Genomic DNA, 27,760 nt, shown 5'->3' with positions numbered 1-27,760 from the left:
GAATTCTCATAGCTATTATTCAAAATAATTTGATTGATGTCAGGGACAGGATGGCCAATAAGTGTCAGTCGCATGATTTTAAAGTAGTGGGAATAACTGATTAGCCAACCCATTGTATTATAAAATAAACAAAGTGCCATTGACAGATTTGATTAATTTAGCAGATGTAATGCAGTTGAGGAAATTTGTGTCTGATGAATTAATATTTAATGAGTCGTCATTTTTTTTTCCTTAGGATCATGGCATTAAGGAAGATGAGCTGCAGAGTATTCTCAACTATCTTCTCACCATGCATGAGGTAAAAATAATATCAAACACTTGGATTGAAATTTTCTTAATGTACTTTATAACCAAAATGTTTCTAATTCATGAAGAAGCAGGATCTACTGGCCAGGGGATGTTTAAAATGTAAAGTTCATAAAATGACTGCTTTATTTTGTGTCAGATTAAAATAGAATCAGAAATGTAATATGTGAGACTTGATGGTTGTTCAGTTCAACCATTTATAACACACATCCATCGAAATCATGTACTGGCTCTCATCACTCATAGCAGATTTGCCAGATTGCTTAACTTTTTCTTGAACTGAAGATAATCATGGTAGTGAAGGTAAATAAATTAACTGGTAAATTAAATCGCTCGTAAGTAGAAAGTTTCTCATTCATAAGTAATCTAATCTGTCTCATGTGACTTGCCTCTATCCTAGTTATTCAGTGCAAATATTGAAGCCATTTCTAATGTAGTATCTTTATATCTGAAATGTTGAAATATTTTTAACCCATAGTTTATTGTAATACATTTTAAAGGAAATCATCAATAAAATAAGTCCTTTCTGAGTTGTCTTAATGTGAAAGAGTTGTACAAATTTGTTGAAGTAGTGGCTCAAGTATTGCCACAAGATGGCAGCCTAGCTAGAATTCCGAGTAAGATTTAAAAGTGCTGTGGTATCATATTTTTCCAAGAAGGCTGGTAAAATCCTTATAAATGAATTGATCTTACACTACCAGCTGACCATTTTGTTCACCTGATTAGCTGGTGACTTTGTTAACGCTAAGTAATTGTGAAGAAGGAATGTGCATTAATTTATAACTCTGAACTTCATTCCTGCCTTTGGAGAACCAATTCCACATATATATTTCTATTGCTTTTTCAAGTTTCAGAGTTCATTATTGTGATGAACTGTAAATCTTCACAAAGCACTATGTAAACATTAATCATTGATTAACAAGGGCCATTTCCAGACACTTGGGAATGTTTTCCCCAATTTGTTCTCCTATTTGTATAATCGTGCATTACATGGAGGATTTTAAAAAGAGTGCAGCAGTCTTTCATTGTTTGTCAATTGGTTATGAGCATTTGCTGCTCTTGAATTATTCAAGAGACTGTGGACTAGAAGAAGCAATGTTGAAGCCTTGTGCCACTAAGTATATAACAGCAGCTGATATGAATTTGAAATTTGATTCCACATTTTAATAACTTGATTACAATTTTAATGCTGTAATCTTCTATTGGTATAGAGCTTCTTTTACAATGATATATACAAATTACTTCTTTAAATGAACATGCAATTAACAAATTGGTTACTATCTTTACTACCTGAGTTGGTTTGTGAAATCTGATTTGTTGTCTTCCTAAATTGTCAAATTACCTGAAGATACATTATGCAAAATTTAAAATGTGATTAAGAATATTTGAAGTTGTTTTAGCATGATATTTGGAGGAATTTTCTCTCTTTATAATTCATGACAACTTATTTTATAAATAGTTACAAATTTTGTATCAGTTATAAAGGAACGCGCTTCATATCTTTTTGGCTTTGTTTATTGTACTATGAGTAATATTTTGAATCTCATCACTCAAAAAGAATTTATTACAGTTTGATCAAAATAATTCTTTCTGTGCATTTTGTAGTGTACGATGTTAGGACTTGAGTTTTAACTTTACACTGTTAAATTTGCTTTGTAAGCTACATTATTTTCAAAAACATTCTTCAAGTTTTCCTTTACAAAAAGGATACTTCTCACTAACTTCATTGTTAATTTCTTTTGTAGTTCACGTAACTGTTATAATTTTGCTTTTTACTTCAGGATGATAATTTAATGGACGTTCTGCAACTGCTTGTCGCTCTAATGTCTGAACATCCAGGCTCCATGATTCCTGCTTTTGATCAGAGGAATGGAATGCGGTAAAAGATTAAGCATGATCTTGAATCTTGCCAAGTAAATTAAAGGAGCTGGAATTTTACAGCTGATTGAAATTAGTAGCTTGCAGTATATCTTAAACATGCAATTGTATAAAGTGAAGTAGATTTTTTTTATATACTTTTTGTTCTCCAGAAGGTTGTGTTGGTTAATTTTGGTATTGAATATTTGATATGTTTTGAGAGGTTTCCTACTTTTGGCATCTATTATTTTAAAAGGAGAGAAAATTTTACTCTAATTTTAGTTGTTTTAATTGGTTTCTTTTTTTAAAGCTGATCGGATTGTGTTTAGGCATGACCAAATCGATAAATCTTTTATGCTTAAAAATTATGGATAGTTAGACTTTTTCTTGCCAGTGCAGTTTGTCTGTGCCTGGATGAAAGAGAATGCCAGAGGCTTAAGATTTCTTTAATTTTGACATTTGAGCTTTGTTTCAAATTCCTAAAATATGAATTCAGTCTTTGAACATATAAAGGCACTTCCCTAAATGCTCCAAGGAAAGTTTTTTAGAAATGCATATTTTAGATCTTTTTTATGATTTTTAAAATGTAGTGCTTAATCAATGGCTTAATATTAAATTAAATAACTTAATATTCCTCTAATTGCCTTTTCCTATTTGGGCAAGGAGTTGATCCTTCAGGTAATTAATGAATATCTCCCTGTACAACCTCATTGTGGCCCTGCTTTGGACTACACTTAGATCTGATGTTCCAATGCTTTTCTCCCATCTTCCACCTTCAAACACATGAACTTATCCAAAACCTTTCTTTCTATATTTTAACTTGCACCTTGGATAACCTTTGCACCTTGCACATTGATAACCTTTGATAGTTTCTCATCACTTATGTGTAACAATAAATCAGTGACTAGACATTTGTTTGAGGGAAAAATTTTGCCCTAGACGCCAGAAGAACTTCCTGTACTGTGCTCATTCTGTGACGACTTTTAGCTCAATATCTCATTCCAAAGATGATACCTCCTGTCATTTGTGGAACTCTCTTAGTACTGCACTGAAATGTCAGCCTAGATCTTGTCCATAAATTTCTGAATGGGATCTGCACCCATTATTGTCTTCATAGGCGGGATGGCCAATTAAACCCTGCTCGACCAGAGCTTTGGCATCTTTGTCCAAATTTCAGTAAAGTTAAGCTTGCTTGTTGCTACCTGGTTTACATTGGCTTCTGGTCTGGCAGTGATTTGATTTTAAAATTCTCTTTGTGTATTATCATCATTCTATGGCCTTGCATCGTCTCCTAAACTTGAACCTAAAATCTATGTAACCTCCTCCATCCTGACCATCATCATAGATTTCTGCATTCCTCCATTTCTGGCTGCTTGTGCTCTTATAATTTTAATTACTCCACCATTATGAGTTCTCAAAGTCTCGTTTGCCTTTCCAGCGCTCTCTTCCTTTAAGGAATTGTTTAATGTCCCTTACTATGATGCACTGCTGATGATATTCCACCCCCCCCCCCCCCCCCGAAAAGACAAAGATTTTTAAGACGTAAGCTGTGATTTCTTGATCTTAATTCTATTAACATGATTGTTTTGAGACCAATGTTGTATTTTTACAGAATCATCTATAAACTGCTGGCTTCAAAAAATGAAGGGATAAGAGTGCAAGCTTTGAAAGTGATGGGTTACTTTCTAAAACATCTTGCCCCAAAGTACGTGCAAGTAAACTGTTACTTAACCTATTTACTCAATTAAATAGCCAGAAATACTGTATATCCTTTTAGGTTGTTTCAAAAATGGTTTATGTTTTGCAATCTGGATATGATTTATTGTTTATTGAAAGAAATTAGTCCAGTATTCAGTTTTTGCATTAAAATCCTTTAGTCATAGGAATTGAGAGATGTATTTGTGCTTTAGGCTGAGACCCTGCTTTTTAACTGGAACTTTTATGACTTGTAAGAGAACTGCTTTCTGTTCTAGACGCAAGGCTGAAGTCATGCTTGGACATGGTCTGTTCTCCTTGTTGGCAGAAAGGTTGATGTTGCACACCAACATAATTACCATGACAACATATAATGCTTTATTTGAGGTAAGCATCAACTAATCAAAGCAATCCTTGAACAGTGTAGAAACACTTGGAATAGATTTGTTTTTGTCAAGAGCAAATGTTAGTTTAATTATTCTTGCCATAATGTTTCACTGAATGTTTTTAAAAAAACATTATAGTTAACCAAATGCATTATGGTAATGTAACTGTAACAAGCAAATGAGTTGTATATTACATTTTTCTTTCAACTTTATTCAACTGTATTACGGTTTTATAAAAATAGTTTTTTAACAAAGCATGATTGTTCTTCACAAATTGAGCTAGGATGATATGGCAGTTAAATAACCATGGAGAGGAGCAAGGTGACATGACAGCTAAATAACCCTGGGAGAACCCTGTGCTATTCTGTTTTACTTGAGGAATGGCATTAATATGTAGTTTTGGTTTGCTCTTATTGCTCAACCTTGCAAAGTTTAAGATAAAAGTTTGCAATTGAATTTTACATGGGTGAGATGCGAGTTTTTTCTCATTTGTCTTGGGTTTACATTAGAAAAATGCTTGTGGTAGGATATATATCATCTTTTTTTCTCTATTTATTTTCATTAATTTAAAGATTCATCCAGCATAATAATCTGAATTTTGTAAGTCATACATTGTGGCTCTGTAAGTTGAACACACTTGCCTTTGTTATGGCTATTAAAGTTGCACTGGGGGAAGTGGCATATCCTTAGATATTGATGTTAGAAGAATTTGGAAAACCAGGCAAATCTGATATCATCTGTTTCTGATTTGTGGCCGTTAAATCTTAAATTTGCAGATACCGAGAATGAGGAATTTGGAAAAAGTTAAGATCTATTTACTTGCAGTTAATGCTACAGCAGGTTTATTTTGGTCTTCTAGCCATCTTGTGTGATTTGTAGTATTGGCCATATGTTTTAGATTTGCTGATGAGTTGTCCTGGTTGTAGAGTTAGAATTGAATGCTTTAGCTTCCATCAGCAGCAGGAGATTAAAAAGCTAATAAGGAGGGAGAAAATTGATTATCAGAGTAAAAAAGCTAATAAGGAGGGAGAAAATTGATTATCAGAGTAAACTGGCAAGTAATATCAAAACAAACAGCAAACGCTTCTACGGATTATGAAAAGGAAGAGGATAGCCAAGGCTTGTGTGGGACTCCTGGAGAGAGAGACAGAGAATTAATGACAGGAAGCAAAAAATAGCAGAAAATTTAAACCAATACTTTTGATCAGTCTTCACGGTGGAGATCACTGCAAATATTCAAAGTAAAACAGATGGTCTTGCAGGATGAACTGTAGGAACTTGTAGGAAAGAACTTGTAATATTGCCTAAAGTGAGGAATAAAGTATTGGAGAATCTAATGGGGCTGAAGGCAGATAAATCATCAGGACCTGATGAACTTTATGCAAGGGTTTTAAAGGAAGTGGTTGCAGAGATAGTTGAGCCATTAATTGAAGAGTTCTGGGAGGGTACCAGTAAATGGGAAAACTGCAAATGTGATGTCCTTGTTCATGAAGGAAGGGAGTCAAAAAGTGGGAAACTATTGGCCAGTTAGCTATTGATGGGAAAATGTTGGAGTCGGTAATCAAGAAAGAAACAGCCAGTCCCTTAGGGGACCTTAATCCAATCGAAGCAGTTTAACATGGTTTTATTATAGGAAAATAATGTTTGACAAATTTGGTTGATTGTTGAGGAAATAACAAGCAGAATCAATGGAGAGGAACCTGTGGTGTAGTGTATTTGGATTTCAAGAAGGCAAAAGATAAGGTGCCACATAATAGATGAGAGCTCATGGTATTTGGAGGGGGGAGGGAGAAAGAAGAAGAGTGTGTAACATGGTTTGAAGACTGGTTATCCCACAGAAGACACAGTCAGGATAAATAGGTCTTCTTTAGACTGGACAGAAGTATTTAGTGGTGTGTCCCAAGGATCAGTCCTTGACATCTGTATTCATGACTTGGAGGTATGGGCAGAGTGCAAGGTATCTAAGTTTGCTGATGACATGAAAATAGGTAGGATGGCATGTCGGAAGGGGATATTTGGACTCTTCCAAAGGATATAGATAGAGGAATGAGTGGATGAAAGCTAGGCACATGGAGTTTAATGTAGGAAACTGAAGTCATGCGCTTCAGTAGGACGAATCAGAAGGTTGACTGTTATCTAACCCTAACGCAAATGAGTGGAGTACAGAAGGATCTAGATGTTCTTGTCCATGGAACATAAAAATTAGCATGTAGGCACAGCAAGTATTTAAGAAGGCGAATGGCATATTTATAGCGAGGAGATTTTAAAAATAGTTGAAGTATGGTTAAAATTATACAGGTGGGTGAGGCAGGAGAACTGTGGGCAATTTTGGTTCCCTTATTTAAGAAAGGATATACCAGCAGTCCAGAAGTGATTTTCTGAGATGAGTGGGTTGTCCTATTGCAAACAGATAAAATAAAAAACTACATGTGTAATTTTCATTTAAGAGTTTAGATGAATGAGTGGTGACTTTATTGAAACATATGCGATTCTATGAGACATGACATGTTTTAGATATTTCTACGAGTGATAGATTCTCGAATGGGGGAGGGGGTTCACAGTTACAAGGTAAAGGGGTGATCAATTACAACTGAGGTTTGTAGGAATTTTTCCTTGAGGGTAGTGAATCTCTAGAATTCTCTACCCTTGAATGTGAAGGCTACTATTGGAGATATTTAAGGAGGAGATAAATCAGTTTTTGAAAGATCAAGAAATTCAAAGCTTTGTTGAATTGGCACGGAAGATGAGTTGAGGCGCTGGGCAAATCAGTCATAATTGTATTGAATGGTGGGCAGGCATGAGGAGCCAAGGTGGCTGACTCCTCCAGTTTTCTTGTGTTCTTGTGTCTCCTGTATATCTATAGCATATTTTACAATTTCTATTTTTGCCTCCTTATTTCCCTGTATCCCATATTGTAATCACTATCTCTGTATAAAAATGTAACAAGGTTTGGAAGTGATTCTCCTTTCAATTTCATAGCCTTTTCAATAGATGATCACAGTTTTTGTTCTCTGTGCCTGTGGTAGCATGGCTAAATTTGAATGCTTCACATCTGAAAAAGTGACAAGCACAAATCTACATCAGTCTTCTATGTGTGTTGATATGTCACTACTCTGCAACTATTTTTTTTGTATGTCAGGAAGCAGCAAACTTGTGATTGGTAACTTTTTGGAAGGGCATGCTTAATTCGGCTGCAGGTGAAATATTCAGAGTGTGTGGAAAATTAGGAGTTTAACTTTTTGCTGTTTTGTTTTGATACACAGTACTGAACATAAATTGGGGTGAATTTGATCATGAATCAGTTTTGCTCTGGCTTATAACTGGATGTGGTCTTTCAGCTTTGTTCATGATTATTATGCCAGAATTCCCTGACCCCTTGCTAAGTACTTCATATTTTCCCTTGTATTTTGTTTTTGTGAGCATTATAAATACTAATATTGCTCTCTAGATACAAGATAAAATAAGTGGCTTATATACAAGGATCCCATTTTGAGAGGATGAGTTTGGAAATTTTATGGGTTATAAAATCTGAAAATTGCATTGAAAATGGTTTAGTTTAGCAAACAATTTGTTTATATTTGAACTTTAATTTTTAAGATCCTGACTGAACAGATTTGTACTCAAGTTGTGCACAAGCAGCATCCTGACCCAGATTCATCAGTGAAGATCCAAAACCCACGTAAGCAGCATTTATTTTTAATTAAAATATTCTTCCAATCTCGACCTATCCTCATATGGTTGCTTTCTATGTCTAAACTCTGTAAAGCATAGAATTGTTGCGGTAAGTTCTAAGATAGCAGGAAAAAAAAGCTGTTTTATTACATTGAATTAAATTGTAGAACAGAAAGTTTTAACTGTTTTGCTGGAGTTTAAAGTGGAAAAGGCACATACCTGTGATGGCACGCATCCCAGAATGACGAGGAAGTAATTGGGAAGATGGAAAAGGCTTGATCATAATATTTGAGGCTTTCTCACATATGAATTTTGTGCCAGAAAACTATTAGACTGCAAATGTAAATATTTATTCAAAAAGAAATAATGGGGCAAATCTGCTGCTAAAATCTGAGGAAGCAGATATGCCCATAACTGAGCTACTCCAGCACGTGGATCATTCTTTATATTTTGATGATTTTAAGAAGGTACTGCATATTCAATGTTTTCTTGAGAATTGAATATGATCAGCCTTGTGCTCAGCAGAGCAGTGACTGTAGGACACCTGAACAGCAGTGTTGGATACATCCTGATAGAAGTGTATAAAATTATGAGAGATATAGACAGGATAGATAGTAAGTCTTTTTCCCAGGGTGAAAATGTCATAGCTTTGTGAGAGAGGGAAAGGTTAAAGAAGATTTATGAATTTTTTTTTGCACACAGAGAATGGTAGGTGCCTGAAATATGCTGCTGGGGTGGTGGTGGAAGCAGATAGAATAGCAACATTTAAGAGGCATTTAAATTGACACATGAACAGACAGGGAATGGAAGAGAGACCATGTGGAGGCAGATGTGCAGTTTTAAATTAGCATCTTGGTTTGCACAGAAATTGTTCTATGATGGAGAGAGTTGGAGCTTGGACATAAAGTATTGTTACAGTTGTACAGGCCACTCTGAGTACTGTGCACAACCTTCTGCAGATTTTCTAGCTGTAAGGCTAGAAAATCCACCTGCTGAATTTGTGCAAAAAAGATCATGCCCATTGAAATGAAGGTTGAGAGAAAGGTAAGTAGAGCTTTATATTTGAGTTAATTAAGTTGGTTTAAGTGTTTTAAATGTGTGTGTGTGTGATTTTAGTCTTTTAATTTTGAAATATTTTTGATCCTTTTCATTTTTTTATGTTTTAGCTTTTTTGGTAGATTCTGTCACATTTTGAATGTGGTGGTTAACTTAAGGGTAGACCTTCACAGACTGTCAAAGCTACTTTGTCAATACAACCAGCCTCTTGCACTATGTGAAGCTTTGCACTGGCTATGCCCTGATTAACTGGGAACTGGCCTCCAAGTGAAAATCTATACCTGGTACCTTGCTATAAGAAATGATGTTGAGTGTCCTACCACTGTAGCTCAGTGGGTGCCTCTGACAAAATAATATTTATTGCCCACCCCAAGTTACTTTAAGTAAGCATATTGGCCCTTCTCCCTGAATAGAACTATTCCTTGTGAAAGCATATCTAGGATGAAGATGCAAAAGAAGCTGCTGGGGTTTCTGATCCAGTGATGTAAGAATGATATTTATATATCTAGATCAAGATGGTGTGTGATTTAAAAGGGAACATGCAGATGAGTGTTCCACAACTTGGCTCTCTTGTTCATGGTCCTAGAGATTGTGGATGAGGAAGGTGCTGTCAAAAGTCATCCTGGTGGTTGCTGCAGTGCGTTCTGTAGATTGCAATTGCTTCAACTATGGCGTAGTAGTGTACTGTGAATAAATATAAAGATCAACAAATGGGATAAAATTAATACTCAATTTGGAAAACACGGATTCATTCATACATTGGCTACGCATTTGTAATTGTATCTGAGTTTAATAAGTCATTTCGTGAAACAATGGAATGTAATAATGAATGCAGATAAGCAGAGCGCAGAGGGATCTAGCTATTCTTGTGCATGAATTGCAAAAGGTTAGCAGGCAGGTTCAGCAAGTGGTTAGGAAGGCAAATTACATATTGACCTTTATTGCAAGATGGTTGGAGCTTAGACATATCGTTACAGTAGTATAGGATACTGAGGAGGCCACTCCTGGAGTACTGTGTATAATTTTGGTCCCATTATTTAAGAGGATGTACTGGCATTGGAGGCAGTCCAAAAGAAATTCACTAGGACAATTCCAGGGATGAGAGGGTTGATCTGTCACAAGTGGCTAAAGAAATTAGATGTCTGTTCTTTGGAGTCTGGAAGAATGAACAGTGATCTTATTTAAACATATAAGATCCTAAGAGGACATGGTAGGATAGATCTTGGGATGTTTCCGTGACTGGGGGAATTGTGTACGAAAAGACATAGTTACTAGAGGATGGTATTTAAAACTGAAGGGCGTAACAACAACTTCTAGCAGAGGGTGGTGAATCACTGGAATTCTCTACTCCAGAGAGTTGTGGAGGGGTATTTAAAGAGGCAGTATATATTTTTGTATAGACCAGGAAATTGGGGGCTATGAGGAACTGGTGCAGAAGAGGAGATGAGGCCTGATCGTATTGGATGGTGGGGCAGGTTTGAGGGCCCAAGTGGCCTATTCATTACATTCCTATGTCCCTGTAAAGGAAATAAAATTAAGTGGATTTTTAGTCTGTTCTTGACAATTTATTGAAGCATTATTGATTGTAAGTAATGTAAATGGTAGGAAAGGGAATATGAAGTTTTGGTTGTTAATCCTGAAGTGAATGATTCACTTTCTGATTTTCCCCAAAGCCCTTCCACCATTTCCAAGGTATGTCGAGCAGGAACGAATGCTCTCCATTTGCTTGGAATAGTATAGCTTGCACGACATTCAAGAAGCTGATCAATGACTGGGATTGGCCCCCAATCTACCACCCAAACATTCAATCCTTTGACCACTAGTGCAGTTATTTGCTGACACTTAGTTATAGAGCAGTGCAGCACGGATACAGGCCCTTTGGCCCAACCAGTCAATGCCGACCACATTGTCTACCCAGCTGGTCCCAATTTCCTGTGTTCAGCCCATATCCCTCGGAGCCCCAGCCTTCCATGTACCTATCCAAGTGCTTTTTAAATGATACTATTGTACCTGCCTTAACCACTTCCTCTGGCAGCTCATTCCATATACTCGCCACCCTCTGCATGAAAAATGTTGCCCCCCAGGTCACTTTTAAATCTTTCCCCTCTCACCCTAAACCTATGCCCCCTAGTTTTGGATTGCCCTACCCTAGGTAAAAGACTTTTGCCATCCACCTTATCTATGTCTCTCAAAATTTTAAATACCTGTCCTGGCCAACCTCTCCCTATGACTCAAGTCCTCAAGTTCTGGCAGCATCCTCGTAAATCTTTTCTGCACTCTTTCCAGTTGAACCACTTCTTTCTTATAACAGGATGAGCAAAACTGTACACAGTACTCCAAATGTGGCCTCACCAACGACTTGTACAACAGCAACACAATGTCCCAACTGCTATACTCCATGCCTGTCCTTCTCTGACAAGATCTTCTATTCTCTATCTCTCCCATCTGTAACCAGAAAACAAAGAATTAAAAAAAAATTAGATCTAATTTGCAAGGAGGATTAAGTAGAGGACAGAGATGCCAAGTGCTAAAGCAAAGTGAGTAGAGGAGCAGAGACATTTGAAGGTTAAATATGATTCTGTAAAAATTAAGGGCTAAGTTTATGTGGAAAAAAAACACAACTTGGATCTTGGGGATATGTAGAGTAAAATTTTGAGACTCTATAAATCATGGTTAGTCCCAGTCTGCAAATGGTCTCCAGTTTTACTTGCCATCAGTATGGAAAGAATACAGAAGTGATTTTTGGAATCATAGTTACACAGCATGGAAACAGGTTCTTGGCCTGACTCAACCATGCTGACCAAGGTGTCTTCCTGAGTTGGTTCCGTTTGCCAGTGTTTGGTACAAGTACTTCTAAATCTAATCTATCCACGTACCTGTCCAAATATCTTTTAAACCTTGTAATTGTACACACCTCCACTACTTCTTTTGGAAGCTTGTTCCATATACCCACCAGTCCCCTCTGTGAGGAAAAACTTGCCCCTCAGTTCCCCTTTAAATCTTTCACCTCTCATAAATTTGTCCTCTAGTCTTAGACTGCCTTACCCTGGGAAGAAGACTCTGACCATCTATCTCAGCCTCCTTTGCTCAAGAAAAAACAGTCCTAGCCTATCCAGTCTCTCCTTGTAACTCAAGCCCTCCAATTCCACGATTTTTTTATGATGATACTGCAGTTAAGATTTTAGTAATGAGGTACTTGAGAAACTGATGCTATTCATTTGAACAAAGTATTTATAGGTATATAGATGAACAGGTATCCAAAGTTATGAGGAATGGCAGAAACAGGACAATTCAGAAAAACCTTGGATTCATTTAATATTTTACAATGTATGTCCTAGGATTTCCCCATTTTCACTAATAGAAGCATTCACATTTAGTCTTGACAAAAAATGGGGGTAAAATCTAGAAAACAAGGCATCCATGTACAATATGATACAAGGTCTTGGGATTTAATGACATCTCCAATGCATAAATTTCTCTTCAGGTTTCTTGACTCATTGAACCACTGTTGTACTGAGACTGAGTTGTTGCCTTTCGAATGAAAGTGTAATGCATGGTGATTTTTTCCTTTTTGCTAGGATCAGTAAGTATGTAAATAATGCCCAACATTTAAATATATACTTGCCTCGCTGCACTCAGTTGTAAGATTTAATGTGTTGCTCTGTTATCAAAGTCGCCAGGAGAGATGGCAGATGGAATACAGAGTATGGTCATGCACTTTGGTAGAGGGAATAAAAGTGAAGTCTATTTTAAATGGGCAGAGAATTCAGAAATAGGAGGTGCAAAGGGACTTGGGAGTCCTAGTGCAGGATTCCCTAAAGGTTAACTTGCAGGTTGAGCCAATAGTTAGGAAGGTAACTGCAATGTTAGCATTCATTTCGAGAGGACTTGAATATAAAAGCAAAGATGTAATGCTGATGCTTTATAGGGTGTTGGTCAGACCACATTTGGAGTATTGTGAGCAGTTTTGGGCCCCATATCTAAGGAAAGATTTGCTGGCGTTGGAGTAGCTCCAAAGGAAGTTTACGAGAATAACATGGGGGATGAAAGGGTTAATGCATGAGGAGCGTTTGACAGCTCTGGGCCTGTATTCGCTGGAGTTTAGAAGGGTGGGGGGGGGGGGGGGGGGCGTGGTTGGTGGATCTCATTGAAACCTACCGAATATTGAAAGGCCTAGATTGAGTGAATGTGGAGAGGATGTTTCCAGTAGTGGGGGAGTGTGGGACTAGAGAGCACAGCCTCAGAATGTCCCTTTAGAACAGAAATGAGGAATTTCTTCAGCTCGAGGGTGGTGGATCTCTGGAATTCATTGCCACAGATGGCTGTGGAGGCCAAGTCATTGCATATAATTAAAGTGGAGGTTGATAGGTTCTTGATTAGTAATGATATCAAAGGTTACGAGGAGAAGGCAGGAGAATGGGGTTGAGAGGGAAAAATAAATCAGCCACGATTGGATGATGGAGCAGACTCAATGGTCTAATTCTGCTCCTATATCTTATGGTCTGAAATGTTGTAAGGATGGATAAGTAATTCTTTTCAGATAATTTATTTGATTACATTTCCCCTTCCTTAAGGAAACCAGCAGTATAAAATCACCTCCGAAAATGTAAAACTATCAAATATAATGGAAGTTGGCCTTGCACATTTTACTCATGGAAAAACCCTTTTTATGTACAAATTTAACACACAAATTATAATAATCTTAACTAACATTTGTATTTCATGGGAATGGTGTAAAAATGGTATAAGAACCTGTTGATATCCTGCAGTTCAAAATTCAAAGAGAAGCAGTTGCTAAAGATATCTTTTAAAATACTCTGCCTTTGAAAATTCTGTCACTTGACCTTATAATGATTGCTTTTTTTTCCAGAAATTCTGAAGGTGATTGCAACACTTTTGAGGAATTCTCCTCAGCTTCTAGAAACAATGGAGGTTTCCCGTGTTTTCTTATCTGACATGATCAAACTCTTCAACAACAGCCGAGAAAATAGAAGGTGCGTTTGCTATTGATGCAAAATCCAATTACTGTGATTCAGTTAAGTGAATTAAACACATGTACATTTTGATTTGCTTAAATATGGAACTTAGATTTGTTTTGACCAATAATTTGGTTATAACTACAAATCTCCTTGGTGATTTTTTTCCAGTCAACCAATTTATTACAGTTCTAGTTTTCTGACATTGGATTATAGCCAGTGTTACAGGTTGATGTTGCATATAGCTTGATGGAATAGAATGTTTCAGGTGCTTTCTTTCCATGGTAAATACAGAACCCCCTTAATCATTATTACTCTGTATAAAGATTACATGCACTTGATCCTTGAAGAGTCAAGCATTCTATATTATCTCTAATATTTATCACCTTTTCTATAATCTAGTTCTCTTTAAGGTAGTTTGTTCTATAAGTGTTGAGGCTCAAGGGAAGTGCCTTTTCTTGGCTATTAATCTTGATGAATGTGAGTAAATTTTTGACTTGGTTGGTCCTGTAGTTAAATAGCCCACATCCCAATGTCTCATCTGACATCTTGTCACTAGAGTAGCTGGAGGAGTCTTTTACAGAAGTTAATACCCGAAAGACTAATCGGAATCACAAATTACATCCCCTATGACTCTGGCTTTGTTAGTTTGTTACTCATCAACTTCCCGCAGTCGTTGTAGTCAACTGAGCTCTACTTTTTTCATATCTTTCTCCTGTTGTCCAACTTGGTAGAATTACACTTGCTTACTTTTGCTTAGTTTTACTTTTATGTATCTGTGGCCATAGCATTTCCAGTATTGGCTTCTTTTCCCAGCCTCATCTTTAGGGATTTTGGGTTTTGTCTCCATTTGTATTCCTCTCAAAATAAACCAGACCAATTTTAATATCTATGTCAAGCTAAGTTCAGAAAAAAATGAATTCCTGAATTGTGTGTTGTTTCAGTGATTATTCATTGTTTGGTTTTGCAAAAATGATTAAGTGAATGTGAGTAGACTGTAGGAAAATGTGTAAAATCTAATGAACAAATTTGGTTCTAGTTCATCTGCAAAAGGGGCATTAACTGTGTTTTTGACTTCATATACTCTTATTAATGTAGTCATCATTCAGCCCCATGTCACTTGGTGAAATGCTAACTTCCACTAATTAATATTCCCCATGTTTTCTTGTCTTACTGTTTGAAATGTTCATTTTGTACAGAACTCTGCCATCTGTATCCAATCCTTGAAGCCTTATCCTCCAGTGCTCTTTGTTCTCCTGACTGGTGTGCATCTTTTCCAAGTTCTCTTTCTATTAATTTCATCTCTGTCTCTGTTATGGCTGGCCCTCTTTTGTGTTGGTGTCCATTTTTGTTTGATTGCACATCTGTAAATCATCTTGGGATGTTTTTGTGTGTTGAAAGTGCTTTATAAATGTAGATTATTGTTGTATGCTTTTTGAGGTAGATTGATTAAATCTGAAGAGCTTTATAGTTTTGAATACAATGGTGATCTGTACGTTTTCCAAGGAGTAATAGATGTGTTTGGCCATGATGCATTTGAGGGGAAGCTAATTCATAAGAAAGAAGGGAATAGTGATATGTTGACGTGGCAAGATGAAGAATGGTGGAATATAAACATTAATGTGGACTTGCTGGGCTGAATGACCTGAATTTGTACTGTAAATGCAATGTAAGACTTGAATTGTAACTTGTCTGATTTGTAATCTGCTGGGTATAGAGTTATCTTTGTACTTTGTATTCACAGTTGCTTCACATTGAACATACATTGAAAGTATTTAGTTAATGAGCATAGTCAAATGTTTTACTTTTCCATTCTTAAAATTTGTAAATATTACCTTTTATTGTTGCATACATATCTCCTGTTATAAAAACAGAAAATGTTGGAAACACTTGGGCAGGATCTGTGGGAATGAAGCAGAATTGATCTTTCAAGTTGAAGAACCTTCATCAGAACTCTGTTTCTCTTCACAAGTTATGTTTAACGTTTGTTTGAGCAAAGTTCTGATGAGTCATCTTACACACTGCAAATTGTTTTTGAAAGATCTAACAAGTAAAAATTATGTAAACATTGAAATGTTCTACTTGGTCAAGTTCTGCTCCCACCAAATTAGACATTGTGTACCATTTCCAGTGTGATAAATGAGTGTTTTCAGATGTTTAAATGTAGTTACTTTCAGTGTACCTTATATTACCAGAAATGCTGGGTTTATTTAAAACAAAATCAATTCTTCCATTTCATCTTCCACAATAAATTGCCATTGGTAGGTCCGTAGAAGTGAGTTGAATTGAAGGCAAATAGAATTTATCACAATTAGTAAAAGCTAATAATCAAATATAGTCCTGGATTATCTGCAAAGAACTATTAACCAAATCTTGCATAAAGAATATGCAGAAAAAAAAATTCACCTCATCTCAATGGTCCTTAAGCCTAGTGACTGCAAAATTGAGATTGATAGCTTCCATAATACACGGTGTGTCTGTGTGGCTTTTGGTGACCAAAATTCATACACTGGAATATATACAGTGGCATGCAGAAGTTTGGGCACCCCTGGTCAAAATTTCTGTTACTGTGAATAGTTAAGTGAGTAGAAGATGAACTGATCTCAAAGTCATAGAGTTAAAGATGAAACATCCTTTTTAACATTTTAAGCAAGATTAGTGTATTATTTTTGTTTTGTACAATTTTAAGAGTGAAAAAAGGAAAGGAGCACCATGCAAAAGTTTGGGCACCCCAAGAGGTTTGAGCTCTCCAGATAACTTACCAAGGTCTCGGACCTTCATTAGCTTGTTCGGGCTATGGCTTGTTTAGTCATTATTAAGAAAGGCCAGGTGATGCAAATTTCAAAGCTTTATAAATACCCTGACTCCTCAAACCTTGTCCCAACAATCAGCAGCCATGGGCTCCTCTAAGCAGCTGTCTAGCACACAAAATTAAAATAAATGATGCCCACAAAGGCTATAAGAAGATAGCAAAGCGTTTTCAGATAGCCGTTTCCTCAGTTCGTAATGTAATTAAGAAATGGCAGTTAACAGGAACGGTGGAGGTCAAGTTGAGGTCTGGAAGACCAAGAAAACTTTCCGAGAGAACTGCTCAGGATTCCTAGAAAGGCAAATTAAAACCCCCATTTAACTGCAAAAGACCTTCGGGAAGACTTAGCAGACTCTGGACTGGTGGTGCACTGTTCTACTGTGCAGCGACACCCGCACAAATATGACCTTCATGGAAGAGTCATCAGAAGAAAACCTTTCCTGCGTCCTCACCACAAGATTCAGCATCAGAAGTTTCCAAAGGAACATCTAAAGAAGCCTAATGTATTTTGGAAACAAGTGCTGTTTGCTGATGAAGTTAAAATAGAACTTTTTGGCCGCAATGAGCAAAGGTATGTTTGGAGAGAAAAGGGTGCAGAATTTCATGAAAAGAACATCTCTCCAACTGTGAAGCACGGGGGTGGATGGATCATGCTTTGGGCTTGTGTTGCAGCCAGTCGCACGGGGAACATTTCACTGGTAGAGGGAAGAATGAATTCAATTAAATACCAGCAAATTCTGGAAGCAAGCATCACACCATCTGTAAAAAAAAAAAGCTGAAGATGAAAAGAGGATGGCTTCCACAACAGGATAATGATCCTAAAAACACCTCAAAATCCACAAGCAGGATCAGTTTTAATGTGCATTTAAAACTGGTACTGCTGCCTTGATCTTTTTATCATGCAGCTAGGTGCCATGATAATGGCAAAGGACCACCAGAGCTCTAGTGAAGAGACTTGGGGGGGGTTCTCGATTCTGGCTTCGGTACTGTTTTGAGAGTTCACGGCAGTTTCTCCAGAGATGAATGTCTGCTACACACTCCACAATTTTGTTATAATAAGGGCTCAGCCACTGCCTGAAGCCCTTCATCAGGGTGAAGAGCAGCAGCTTATGACAGCAAAAGCAGCAGCTTGGGATATGTTAGCAGGGTATGCATTATTGACCAGAAATTCTCTGAGAGACCTACTCTATTGTCTCTGCACTTGGATGGGAGGTAATATTAGGGCAATGATGGCCCATTTTGACACTTCATGACTGAGGTAATATGCAAGAGTACTGTATTATTTGGACTACATACTTTGTGCAGGTGCTCTTGTATAAGGTAATTTTTCAAAGCCATAACACTCTACAGTAAAAGCTTCCAGCAGATTGTAGGAAATGATAGTGTAACATAATCCAGTAAAGGTCTAACCATTCATCATGTATAACCATAATGCAAATTCAGAATAAGGCAACATTTTCCCAGCATACAAACAAGCTACATTAAGCAGCCAAGGTTCTGTTGGATCTTAGTTGTTAGAAGTTGATAACAGATTGGGGGTGGTGGGGAGGAGAGTGTGATTTATCAACAATACCTGGTCTCATGAGGACTTGACATTATATCAAGAAAAATCAATGTGCCTTGAACTGACTTCACTCTGATGAGCAAGAATCCTTACTTGATTATTAAAGCTAAAACAAGTCAGCAATGGATTACTGTCTGCACACTTTGGTGTCTGAATATAATGGGGAGACTTAGACAGCGAATATTTTCAATACATTCCACACACATCCTCAAATCTGTTGGTATACTAACAAACGTGTTACATTTATTGGTCCAGCATTTAACTCAAAGTGATTGATAAAGTTTGAGAATGTTAATTGTGACCTTTGACAAATAAAGTCACACAGCACTATTGGATACATGGATAGTCCTAACCAAACCAGTTGGTAAATGGTACTTCTGGCACTTATACAAAGAATCCAGATGAATTGATTCCTTATTATAGGGATGACTTGAGGACACAGCAGTGGTTGCCTTATTGGAAAATGGTGGTACTGGTACCTGTTAAAAGGCTGCACATTCCAAAGAAATGTTTTATCTCCTAGATGTGGAATACACTTTAATGATTTTAATTCTTGCTAAAATGGACCTTTGAACATTTGCTGGGAACACTTACAAAAGATTATGTTCACTGTAAAGCAAGCAGATAGTCTAGTTGTGTTGGACTGACCTTATAGTCTCTCCTAGTGGTCATGTCCATTGGCTACAGACAGTTAGCCACAGTAGCTTTCCATAGTCTGAATCTGTAAAATATAGCCTCATCATCATTACTCTGAATAATCATGTGTGGGGAAAACAAAATTAATCATAGTTTACCAGCAGTCACTGCTGAGATGGCTCTGGGAGACCTGTACCTGGACCAGTGTAGTGACGCACAACTATGACTTTTTTGTAGGGCAATTTGCATGATGTCTTTCCCTTACCTTTATTGATTTTTGGATTGTTAAACACAAGGAGTCAACTCTCACCAAACTATTATTGATCTGGCAATCATTCAAAAATATTACAACTTCTGCACAAAGCCCAGATGTATTTTGACTAAATGCACTTGATTGGAATCTGCATGTGGTTCTCCCTGTGCTGATGGACATTTCCATCTTGTGGTTCCCTTTGCCCTGAGCAGTGCTGACCAACTTGAGGTGCATTCATTTCTTCATGCAAAAATATAACATTTAAACAATACTTAATGAAACAGTTGCGTCCTGTATATGGTCTCCACTTCTCTAGAAATAAAAAGCGATGGAAACTTTATCAGTGACTTATAATACACATTGAAATCTGCTCTTCCTTTTAACTTGAAGCAAGTCTGCAAGAAACATCACTTGACCTTTGCACTAGATGCATGTAGTTGTGGAAGGAGATCTTCTGGGGACGTCCTGCAATTGTGCACACTGTGCCAAAGGGCTGCCTCATTGATATTTCATAATCTTGTGCACATAATTAATTAAAGGTACCCACACTGTTGCACCATATAGTACTCCATCCTTCCAAGCTGTTCCATTTACACCAGCTGCATATTTCATTGAAGTGGAATTCATGTTGGCAATTAACATAATGTTTTAACCATTTCAGTCCAAGGGAACTTGCAGACAACTTTTGAGCATTCTTGGTGCCTGCTTTCAGTAGCTTTGCAGGGTCTAGATCTTGTACACATCGACTTCCATCTAGAGCATGATTGGTAGGAGCTAACCTATTGCACTTTACGTCTATTCGTTATTGGGTTATCTTTCAGAGTAGTTACTGTTCAAGTTGATCGTGTCTGCTCTCCTCTCCACTCAGTGTCGGTGGTATTTCTATGCTATTAATTTTCAGCCCATTTTTTTTCCTATGGAACAAACCATTTTAGCAGATAACCAATAAATGGTAACCAAAGTAAGGCATTCACAATATTTAAATATCACTTGCATACTCGTTTTTAAAACATTACCTTGAAAATGAGCTCACACAAAGATTAAAGTGCATGTGCTGCAAGAACATGTACTCAACAAAAGTTCCCTCCACTGTTTTTATTTTCAGTTGGCTACATTTGAATTCCTTATCATGCAGATCTCACTGGTATTTGGAAATGCTGTCGTTTATCTGTTTAAATGAAAGCACATTTCAGGAATTGTTTGCTTTGTTAAATGTAGAAGACCAGAACTTACTGACAGATTTGATGTTCCATATCTTATAGTTTGCTCTGTGACTTGACTGCACGTGGTGGGGCTACATCTTACTGAGATTTCCCCAGTATATTGATTTCACTGGGGATTGTAGGTCTTCAGATATGAAACAAAGGGGAAGCTAAGCTCCTCGAATTATTTTGATTTAGTTTAATGTTCTCAGTTATATTTTTGGGGGGGGGGGGCTTTGTTTTTATATTTGTAAACTTTTGATAATTATTTACTTCATTCTTAATAGTTTTAAAATGCCAGATATTTAAAAACTATTAAAAATTCCTCTTGGTTTTTACTGGTTGTTAAAGCTTTCACCACAGAACTTCTACCACTTTGGCTGATGTGATGAGCCCTTTGCAATGTAATTATGGGTATAGGAAGACATGGAGATGATTACGGCAGTAAGATTTGGCCCATCTCAACTAAGCAATTAAATTACAGTGCAATAGAAATTGTTATAGCACAGCTTATTGGTTAGGAAATGATGACCTGCCATTTGAGTGAAATTATTCTGAAGTGTGAATCTGATTATAAATTTATAATTATACAATCATCACTAATTTTGTATTAGTAAAGCTCTTGCCACGTTTACATCTGAAGTGGTGTTTGTATTCTTAGGCAGTCACTAGATCTGAATATTTGGCTGAACGCATGAGCAAATTAGTATTGCTGAAGTAGCTTAATTGAACTTCTGAATGGCATGATGAAACCAAGCAAAGTCTTCACAGAAATAGGATGCCTTTCATGACAGGATACTGCAAAGTGCTTCAAAGTCAACAATGTGCTCTTGTAGTCTGACGTGTTGGCAAATATGGCAACCAAATTGCACAACAAACAAGGAGGTAGATAGCTGTGACAAATAAAAAGGTGCAAATTAAGTAAAATTCGGTTTATTCTTCTTGTCTTAATAAACTTGTTTCCTTTTGAGAAATGTATTTGAATTGTTTTTAATAACTGTGCATCTAGTTAATGGTACTTCAGTCATTCATACATCCTCCATAGTTGTGAAAGCCTCCTTTTGTGTTTTGTTGAACACTTTGTGGTTTTAGAATTCCTTTAGCAAATCATTTATATCACTCAGCCTACTCAATCTTCAATGTAAACTGCTTGAACTTTTTAAAAATATGACTTATTCGGAATAAATAAGTATTCAGAGTAACAAAAAACTGGTACAATGTGTAACCAATCTTCCTTGTGGTATTTGAATAAGGCATATTTATGCTTTTTCTTGTGCTCCATTTTGTATTTGCCTTTTCTACTTTGATTCATTTGTATTTACTAACAATCAAAATGGTGATTGTTGTTTTGCAGAAGTTTGCTGCAGTGCTCAGTGTGGCAAGAGTGGATGTTGTCTCTTTGTTATGTCAACCCAAAGAATTCTGAAGAGCAAAAGCTGACAGAGATGGTGTATGCTATCTTCCGGATATTGCTTTATCATGCAGTCAAGTATGAGTGGGGTGGCTGGCGAGTCTGGGTGGATACACTCTCAATTACACATTCAAAGGTGAGACTTTATTAAAAAAAAATCTAGATATTAACTAATATGTGCTTAACCATTTTACTATGTAATTATGTCAAATTAACTGCCCAATATATATCATTACTAGTGCATAGAAGAGTAAACATTAAGCAGTCGACTTTAAATGCCAAGCCATGTGTTTATCAATTTTAGGAGAAATTGTATGATCAAAATTTTTTTTATATGTATTCATTCTAATTAGGCATATGTAATGAATGTTACTTTATGCTGTAATTTTTAAGGAAGATCATTGCTAGACTACTGTTTGATTGCTTTTAATTTCTAAACCACAAGGAGGCATACATGGTCTTTGTGTTGGGCAATTGCACAATGAGAATGAGAAGCAGTGGTATGAATCAAACAATAGAATTGTATTGTGGTCTATATTTTGCTGTGAAATGCTGGTGGTTCACAATGGAATGGCTGGCATTTTTTTTAAAAAGATCTAGCTCGAGACTTGGGCAGTGGTAGTGAGTGCTGTATCTGCTGAGGCACTTTGCTTCTGGGCTTCTTTCGGATTTCGGTGGCAGTCCTCAATATTGCTCACATTACCCAGAATTTATGTTGGGGAGTCAACTTTTGTATTGTTCATTATAATTTAGATTTTCAATTATACCAAGATTTACTTGAAAGTTTTTAAATATAGAAATATTAAGTATTAATGCAGTAGCAAGAACTTTTTAAAATGAACCCATTAAAACAAAATGGTCCTACACCTAAATCAGCTATTAGTAAGTGATTTTTACACCAACTTTAATGTGAAAATTTAGACAGTTTGGCCTGGTATTGTATGTTGCACTATTTTATTGAAGAATTTGGAGCGAAATGAGTGTTTGAATTAGTTCACTGCTAAAGATATTGTGGGATGTGAGATTATGCTTGTTTCTTTTATTGAAGAGTGTTCCAAGTACTTGAGAAACCATCAACTGGAAGGGAGGGTGTTGGATCTGAAGAGTAGTGACTGAATATACTTGCTGTGTTCAGTACTGTTTACATTGAGTTTGGCTGTTACTCGATTGCCTTTACACCAGGGAAAGGCCTTTCTTTTGGTTAATTTGCCCTGATTGGGTCTGGGGAAAGAAACGCTGTGGTTAGAGTGAAGGGTCATGGATTAGGAGGGAGAATTTGATGCCAGTCAGTGGATTTGGGGTTAGATGTGCTGAGGAGAAAGTGGGGGTAGAACCCAACCCAAGAGAAAAATACTATTATGACACTAGGGCAATTCAGTAATACCCGACACTTTGGGCAGTTCAGTAATACCCAACTCAGGCATTACAGAATTTACAGACAGTGGGCCCACAAACGAAATTGTCTTTGCAGAAACCAATTAATGCATCTCTGTAGTCATCTATGAATATCCAGATCAAAGAATCTCAAATATATTTGGGTGAGCATTTGGGGGGCAGTGACCATTGCTCCATAACCTTTAGAATTGTCATGGACGGGGATAGGAGCAAAGAGGACGGGAAGATATTTAATTGGGGGAAGGCGAATTTGAGGCTAAGGCGAGAACTTGGGAGGGTAAATTGGGGTGACATTTTTGAAGGGAAATGTACTATGGAGATATGGTCGATGTTCAGGGATCTTTTGCAGGATGTTAGGGATAAATTTGTCCCGGTGAGGCAGAGAAGGAATGGTAGGGTGAAGGAACCGTGGGTGACGAGAGAGGTGGAACAACTAGTTAGGAAGAAGAGGATAGCATACATAAGGTGTAAGCAGCAAGGATCTGACAGGGCTCATGAGGAATATAGAGTAGCAAGGAAGGACCCTAAGAAAGGGCTGAGGAGAGCAAGAAGGGGACATGAAAAGGCTTTGGCAAGCAGGGTTAAGGAGAATCCCAAGGCTTTTTTCTCGTACATAAAGAGCAGAAGGATGGCTAGGGTAAAGGTAGGTCCGATTCAAGACAAAGGTGGGAGGATGTGCCTGGAAGCTGTGGAAGTGGGTGAGGTTCTCAATGAATACTTCTCTCCTTGATGAATACTGAGAACAGTGTAGGTGAGGGTAATGTTCTGGAGTATGTAGATATTAAGAGAGAGGAAGAAATATTAGGACAGATAAGTCCCCGGGGCCTGACGGAATATTCCCCAGGCTGCTTCGTGAGGCGAGGGAGGAGATTGCTGAACCGTTGGTTAGGATCTTTGAGTCCTCGTTGTCAACGGGGATGGTATTGGAGGGTGGCGAATGTTGTCCCCTTATTCAAAAAAAATGGTAGTAGGGATAGTCCCGGGAATTACAGACCGGTGAGCCTTACGTCTGTGGTGGGTAAGCTGTTGGAAAGAATTCTAAGAGATAGGATCTATAAGCACTTGGGGAAACATGGACTGATTAGGGACAGCCAGCATGGTTTTGTGAAGGGAAGATCTTGCCTTACAAGCCTGATAGGGTTCTTTGAGGAGGTGACCAGGAAGATTGATGAGGTTAGTGCAGTGGATGTGGTCTACATGGATTTTAGTAAGGCGTTTGACAAGGTTCAGCATGGTAGGCTTCTTCAGAAGGTTAGAGGCCAAGGGATCCGGGGTAAGCTTGGCCGTGTGGATTCAAAATTGGCTAGCCTGTGGAAAGCAGAGCGTTGTGGTGGAGGGAATGCATTCAGATTGGAGGGCTGTGACTAGTGGTGTCCTGCAGGGATCGGTTCTGGGACCTCTGCTTTTTGTGATATATATTAACGACTTAGATGAGGGGGTGGAAGGGTGGGTTAGCAAGTTTGCAGATGACACAAAGATCGGTGGTGTTGTGGATGGTGTGGAGGGCTGTAGAAGCTTGCAGAGGGATATTGATAGGATGCAGAGCTGGGCTGACAAGTGGCAGATGGAGTTCAATCCAGAGAAGTGTGAGGTGGTCCACTTTGGAAGGACAAACTCCAAGGCGGAGTACAAGGTAAGTGGCAGGATTCTGGACAGTGTAGAGGAGCAGAGGGATCTGGGGGTTCATATCCACAGATCACTGAAAATTGCCTCGCAGGTGGATAGGGTAGTTAAGAAAGCTTATGGGATGTTGGCTTTCATAAATTGGGGGATTGAGTTTAAGAGCCGTGAAGTGATGATGCAGCTTTACAAAACTCTGGTTAGGTCACACTTGGAGGCCTGTGTCCAGTTCTGGGCGCCTCATTATAAGAAGGATGTGGAGGCGTTGGAAAGGGTGCAGAGGAGATTTACCAGGATGCTGCCTGGATTGGAGAGTATGGATTATGGGGAGAGATTAAAGGAGCTAGGCCAGTTCTCATTGGAGAGGAGGAGGATGAGGGGAGACATGTTAGGGGTATACAAGATATTGAGAGGAATAGATAGAGTGGACAGCCAGCGCCTCTTTCCCAGGGTGCCAATGCTCAAAACAAGAGGACATGGCTTTAAACTATTGGGTGGGAAGTTCAAAGGTGATGTCAGAGGGAGGTTTTTCACCCAGAGAGTGGTTGGTGCATGGAATGTGCTGCCTGAGGTGGTGGTGGAGGCTGGTACATTGGACAAGTTCAAGAGATTGTTAGATAAGCATACGGAGGAATTTAAGTTAGAGGGATATGTGGGAGGAAGGGGTTAGATAGTCATAGGTGTGGTTTGAAGGGCGGCACAACATGGTGGGCCGAAGGGCCTATATTGTGCCGTATTGTTCTGTGGTTTAAAACCTACTGCACGTAAAAAGAATGTTCAGACACTTCTTTTAGATTCCGTATCCAGCCTCTACTTTGCCCTTCACATGTGGAGGAGGATGGTGGTCAGATGTGTGGGGGAGGTCCCTGGGTTGTTGTAGGTCAGGTTTGGCAAATGGTAGTTGTGGAGCAAAGGAGGTGGTGTATGGTGTATGATAGGGGTTATAAATGTAGATGCGATAGTAATTATGAGGGGTGGCTTCATATGGGAAGGAGTGCTGATCATTGAATAAATTGGAGGTTGAATTTCAGAACCAGACTGGGAGTCTAGCTTCAAATTACACTGCTGGGGAAAAAAAAATGTTGTACAGGAAATAATGCCATTGCATGTGAATCTGATGAAGAACACAGGTGATCTACGTTAGAATGATTTGTGATGGTGTCTGGTTTAATTTCTGGAAACTAGCATAATTGCATTCCATTTATGCATAGTACTGGGGCAGTACCCTAGACACCTACTACTATAAAAGAATTGATATTTAACAGGCACACGATATTTTCTCAGGTAAGGTCATGTATGCTGAATACAGATTGGCTGCAGTTGGTTTCATAAGTTAAGAATTGCTATAGAATTTTAATAGAATGTCTAAGGAACAATGGTGATATGTAGTGGTTGATTTAAAACTGCTTGCCAAATGTATATTATTAAAGGTTTCCTTGCATTCAATACTGATAAGGGATATTTGGTCTTTGTTTCTAAAGGGTCAGCTTCCAGGTTTCAAACTAGCTGTGAGATTGTTCTTTATGATTGTGCTACCTGTCAAAGGAGCTAGGTTAATTTAAAAATTCCATGGTGGTTCACTGCATAGTTGTGAGGTTCTGGTTTAAAATATATCTGTTTAAAAAAAACATTTTCAGGATTAGCTATTAAGGCAAGCTTGTGTGAACTTGTGCTTAGATTGATTAGCTGGTTGAACAGACATAAAAACAGATTGAGTAATTGTAATTAGAAATATTTCTTTGGAGGATTAGTGGCAACTTGAACCGTTTGGGCCAAATGGCCTGAACAATCTATGTAGCAAGTCTGTGATTCTCAAGCTATTAAATAAAACCATCTGTTGATAAGGGAAGCCATGTCTGTTTGAGAGTACATTTTTGATCAAGTAGATCACATGACATTCCAGACCATGAGTACATGCCTGGTGCAAAGATTTCTAATCTTCCCCTCTAATCCTTCTCGTATTACCTTAAAACCATGGTTATTGACCTCTTTCACAAGGAAAATAGGTCGTTCCTATCTCTTATGCCTTTCATAATTTTATACAGCTCAATTAAATCCTTACAAAGCCTTTGATCCATAAGTAGGCAGCCTAGCCAAAGTTTTCGTCCTAACTAAAATTGTCCAGTTCTGTTAACATTCTCATGAATTTAACTCTATATCCCCTCTAGTACTGACCAACATTCGTGCATTATCTTGCTGGTGTTTATACAATTTCAGTATGACGTCTTGTTTTCTAATTTTATGCAGCAATAAAGTATCCTGCATGTTGCCTTTATCACCTTACCTACCTATCTACTGCTAAGGCTCCTTTTTTTCCTCTGCACTTTTGAGCATTGTTTTTTATTCCTTTGTCATCTTTGCTTTGCCAAACTATATTATCTCGCACATCTTAGTTGAATTCCATTTCACACTTCTATGTTCACCTGATATTTCCTTGCAGCCTAAAACTGTTTCCCTCATCTGTTTTTTGTCTTTTGCAAACATCCTAATCATTGTTCCTACCTTGAATTATAGCATGAAATGCAAGGAATCCCTCTTCAAAAGGGTCCAATCCATTTACTTAAATAAGAACTTCTTCTGTTAAGCTACCCATACCTAATATTGGACTGACTGGCTTGTAGTTAGTCTATTGCTTTTTCTCCTCTTTTATTTATGAATATCACATTAGCAATCCAGTCTTAAATAGTAACACTGGAATGACTGAGGACTGAGTTTAAAAGTGAACTGGAAATGTACTTTGCAATTATTACCCACTTGGTAGGTTCTTTTATGAGCTCTTAGATGATTTTACTCTTGGACTGCAATAGCAGTAGCGCCACTTTAGGATTTAGAAGTGGCTTCACATTCTCCCCTCCATGGACTCTGTCTACACTTCTAGCTGCATCGGGAAAGCAGCCAACATAATTCAAGACCCCTAACATC

General features: G+C 37.8%; 1 protein-coding gene across 1 annotated transcript in view; it reads left to right on the top strand.

The window, feature by feature from the left end:
- lrba (LPS responsive beige-like anchor protein) overlaps positions 1-27,760 on the top strand; it is a 626,133-nt gene that overhangs the window by 67,014 nt on the left and 531,359 nt on the right. The window contains exons 15-21 of the mRNA XM_052010590.1: positions 236-298; positions 2,088-2,185; positions 3,776-3,868; positions 4,137-4,245; positions 7,842-7,923; positions 13,843-13,966; positions 21,767-21,959. Coding sequence (XP_051866550.1) covers positions 236-298; positions 2,088-2,185; positions 3,776-3,868; positions 4,137-4,245; positions 7,842-7,923; positions 13,843-13,966; positions 21,767-21,959 — 762 coding nt within the window. The remainder of the gene's footprint in view (positions 1-235; positions 299-2,087; positions 2,186-3,775; positions 3,869-4,136; positions 4,246-7,841; positions 7,924-13,842; positions 13,967-21,766; positions 21,960-27,760) is intronic.

Source organism: Pristis pectinata, chromosome 2, assembly GCF_009764475.1.
Source record: "Pristis pectinata isolate sPriPec2 chromosome 2, sPriPec2.1.pri, whole genome shotgun sequence".
NCBI lineage: Eukaryota > Metazoa > Chordata > Chondrichthyes > Rhinopristiformes > Pristidae > Pristis > Pristis pectinata.
The sequence above is the reverse complement of the archived record's forward strand: the minus strand, read 5'-3'. Positions and strand labels throughout refer to the sequence as shown.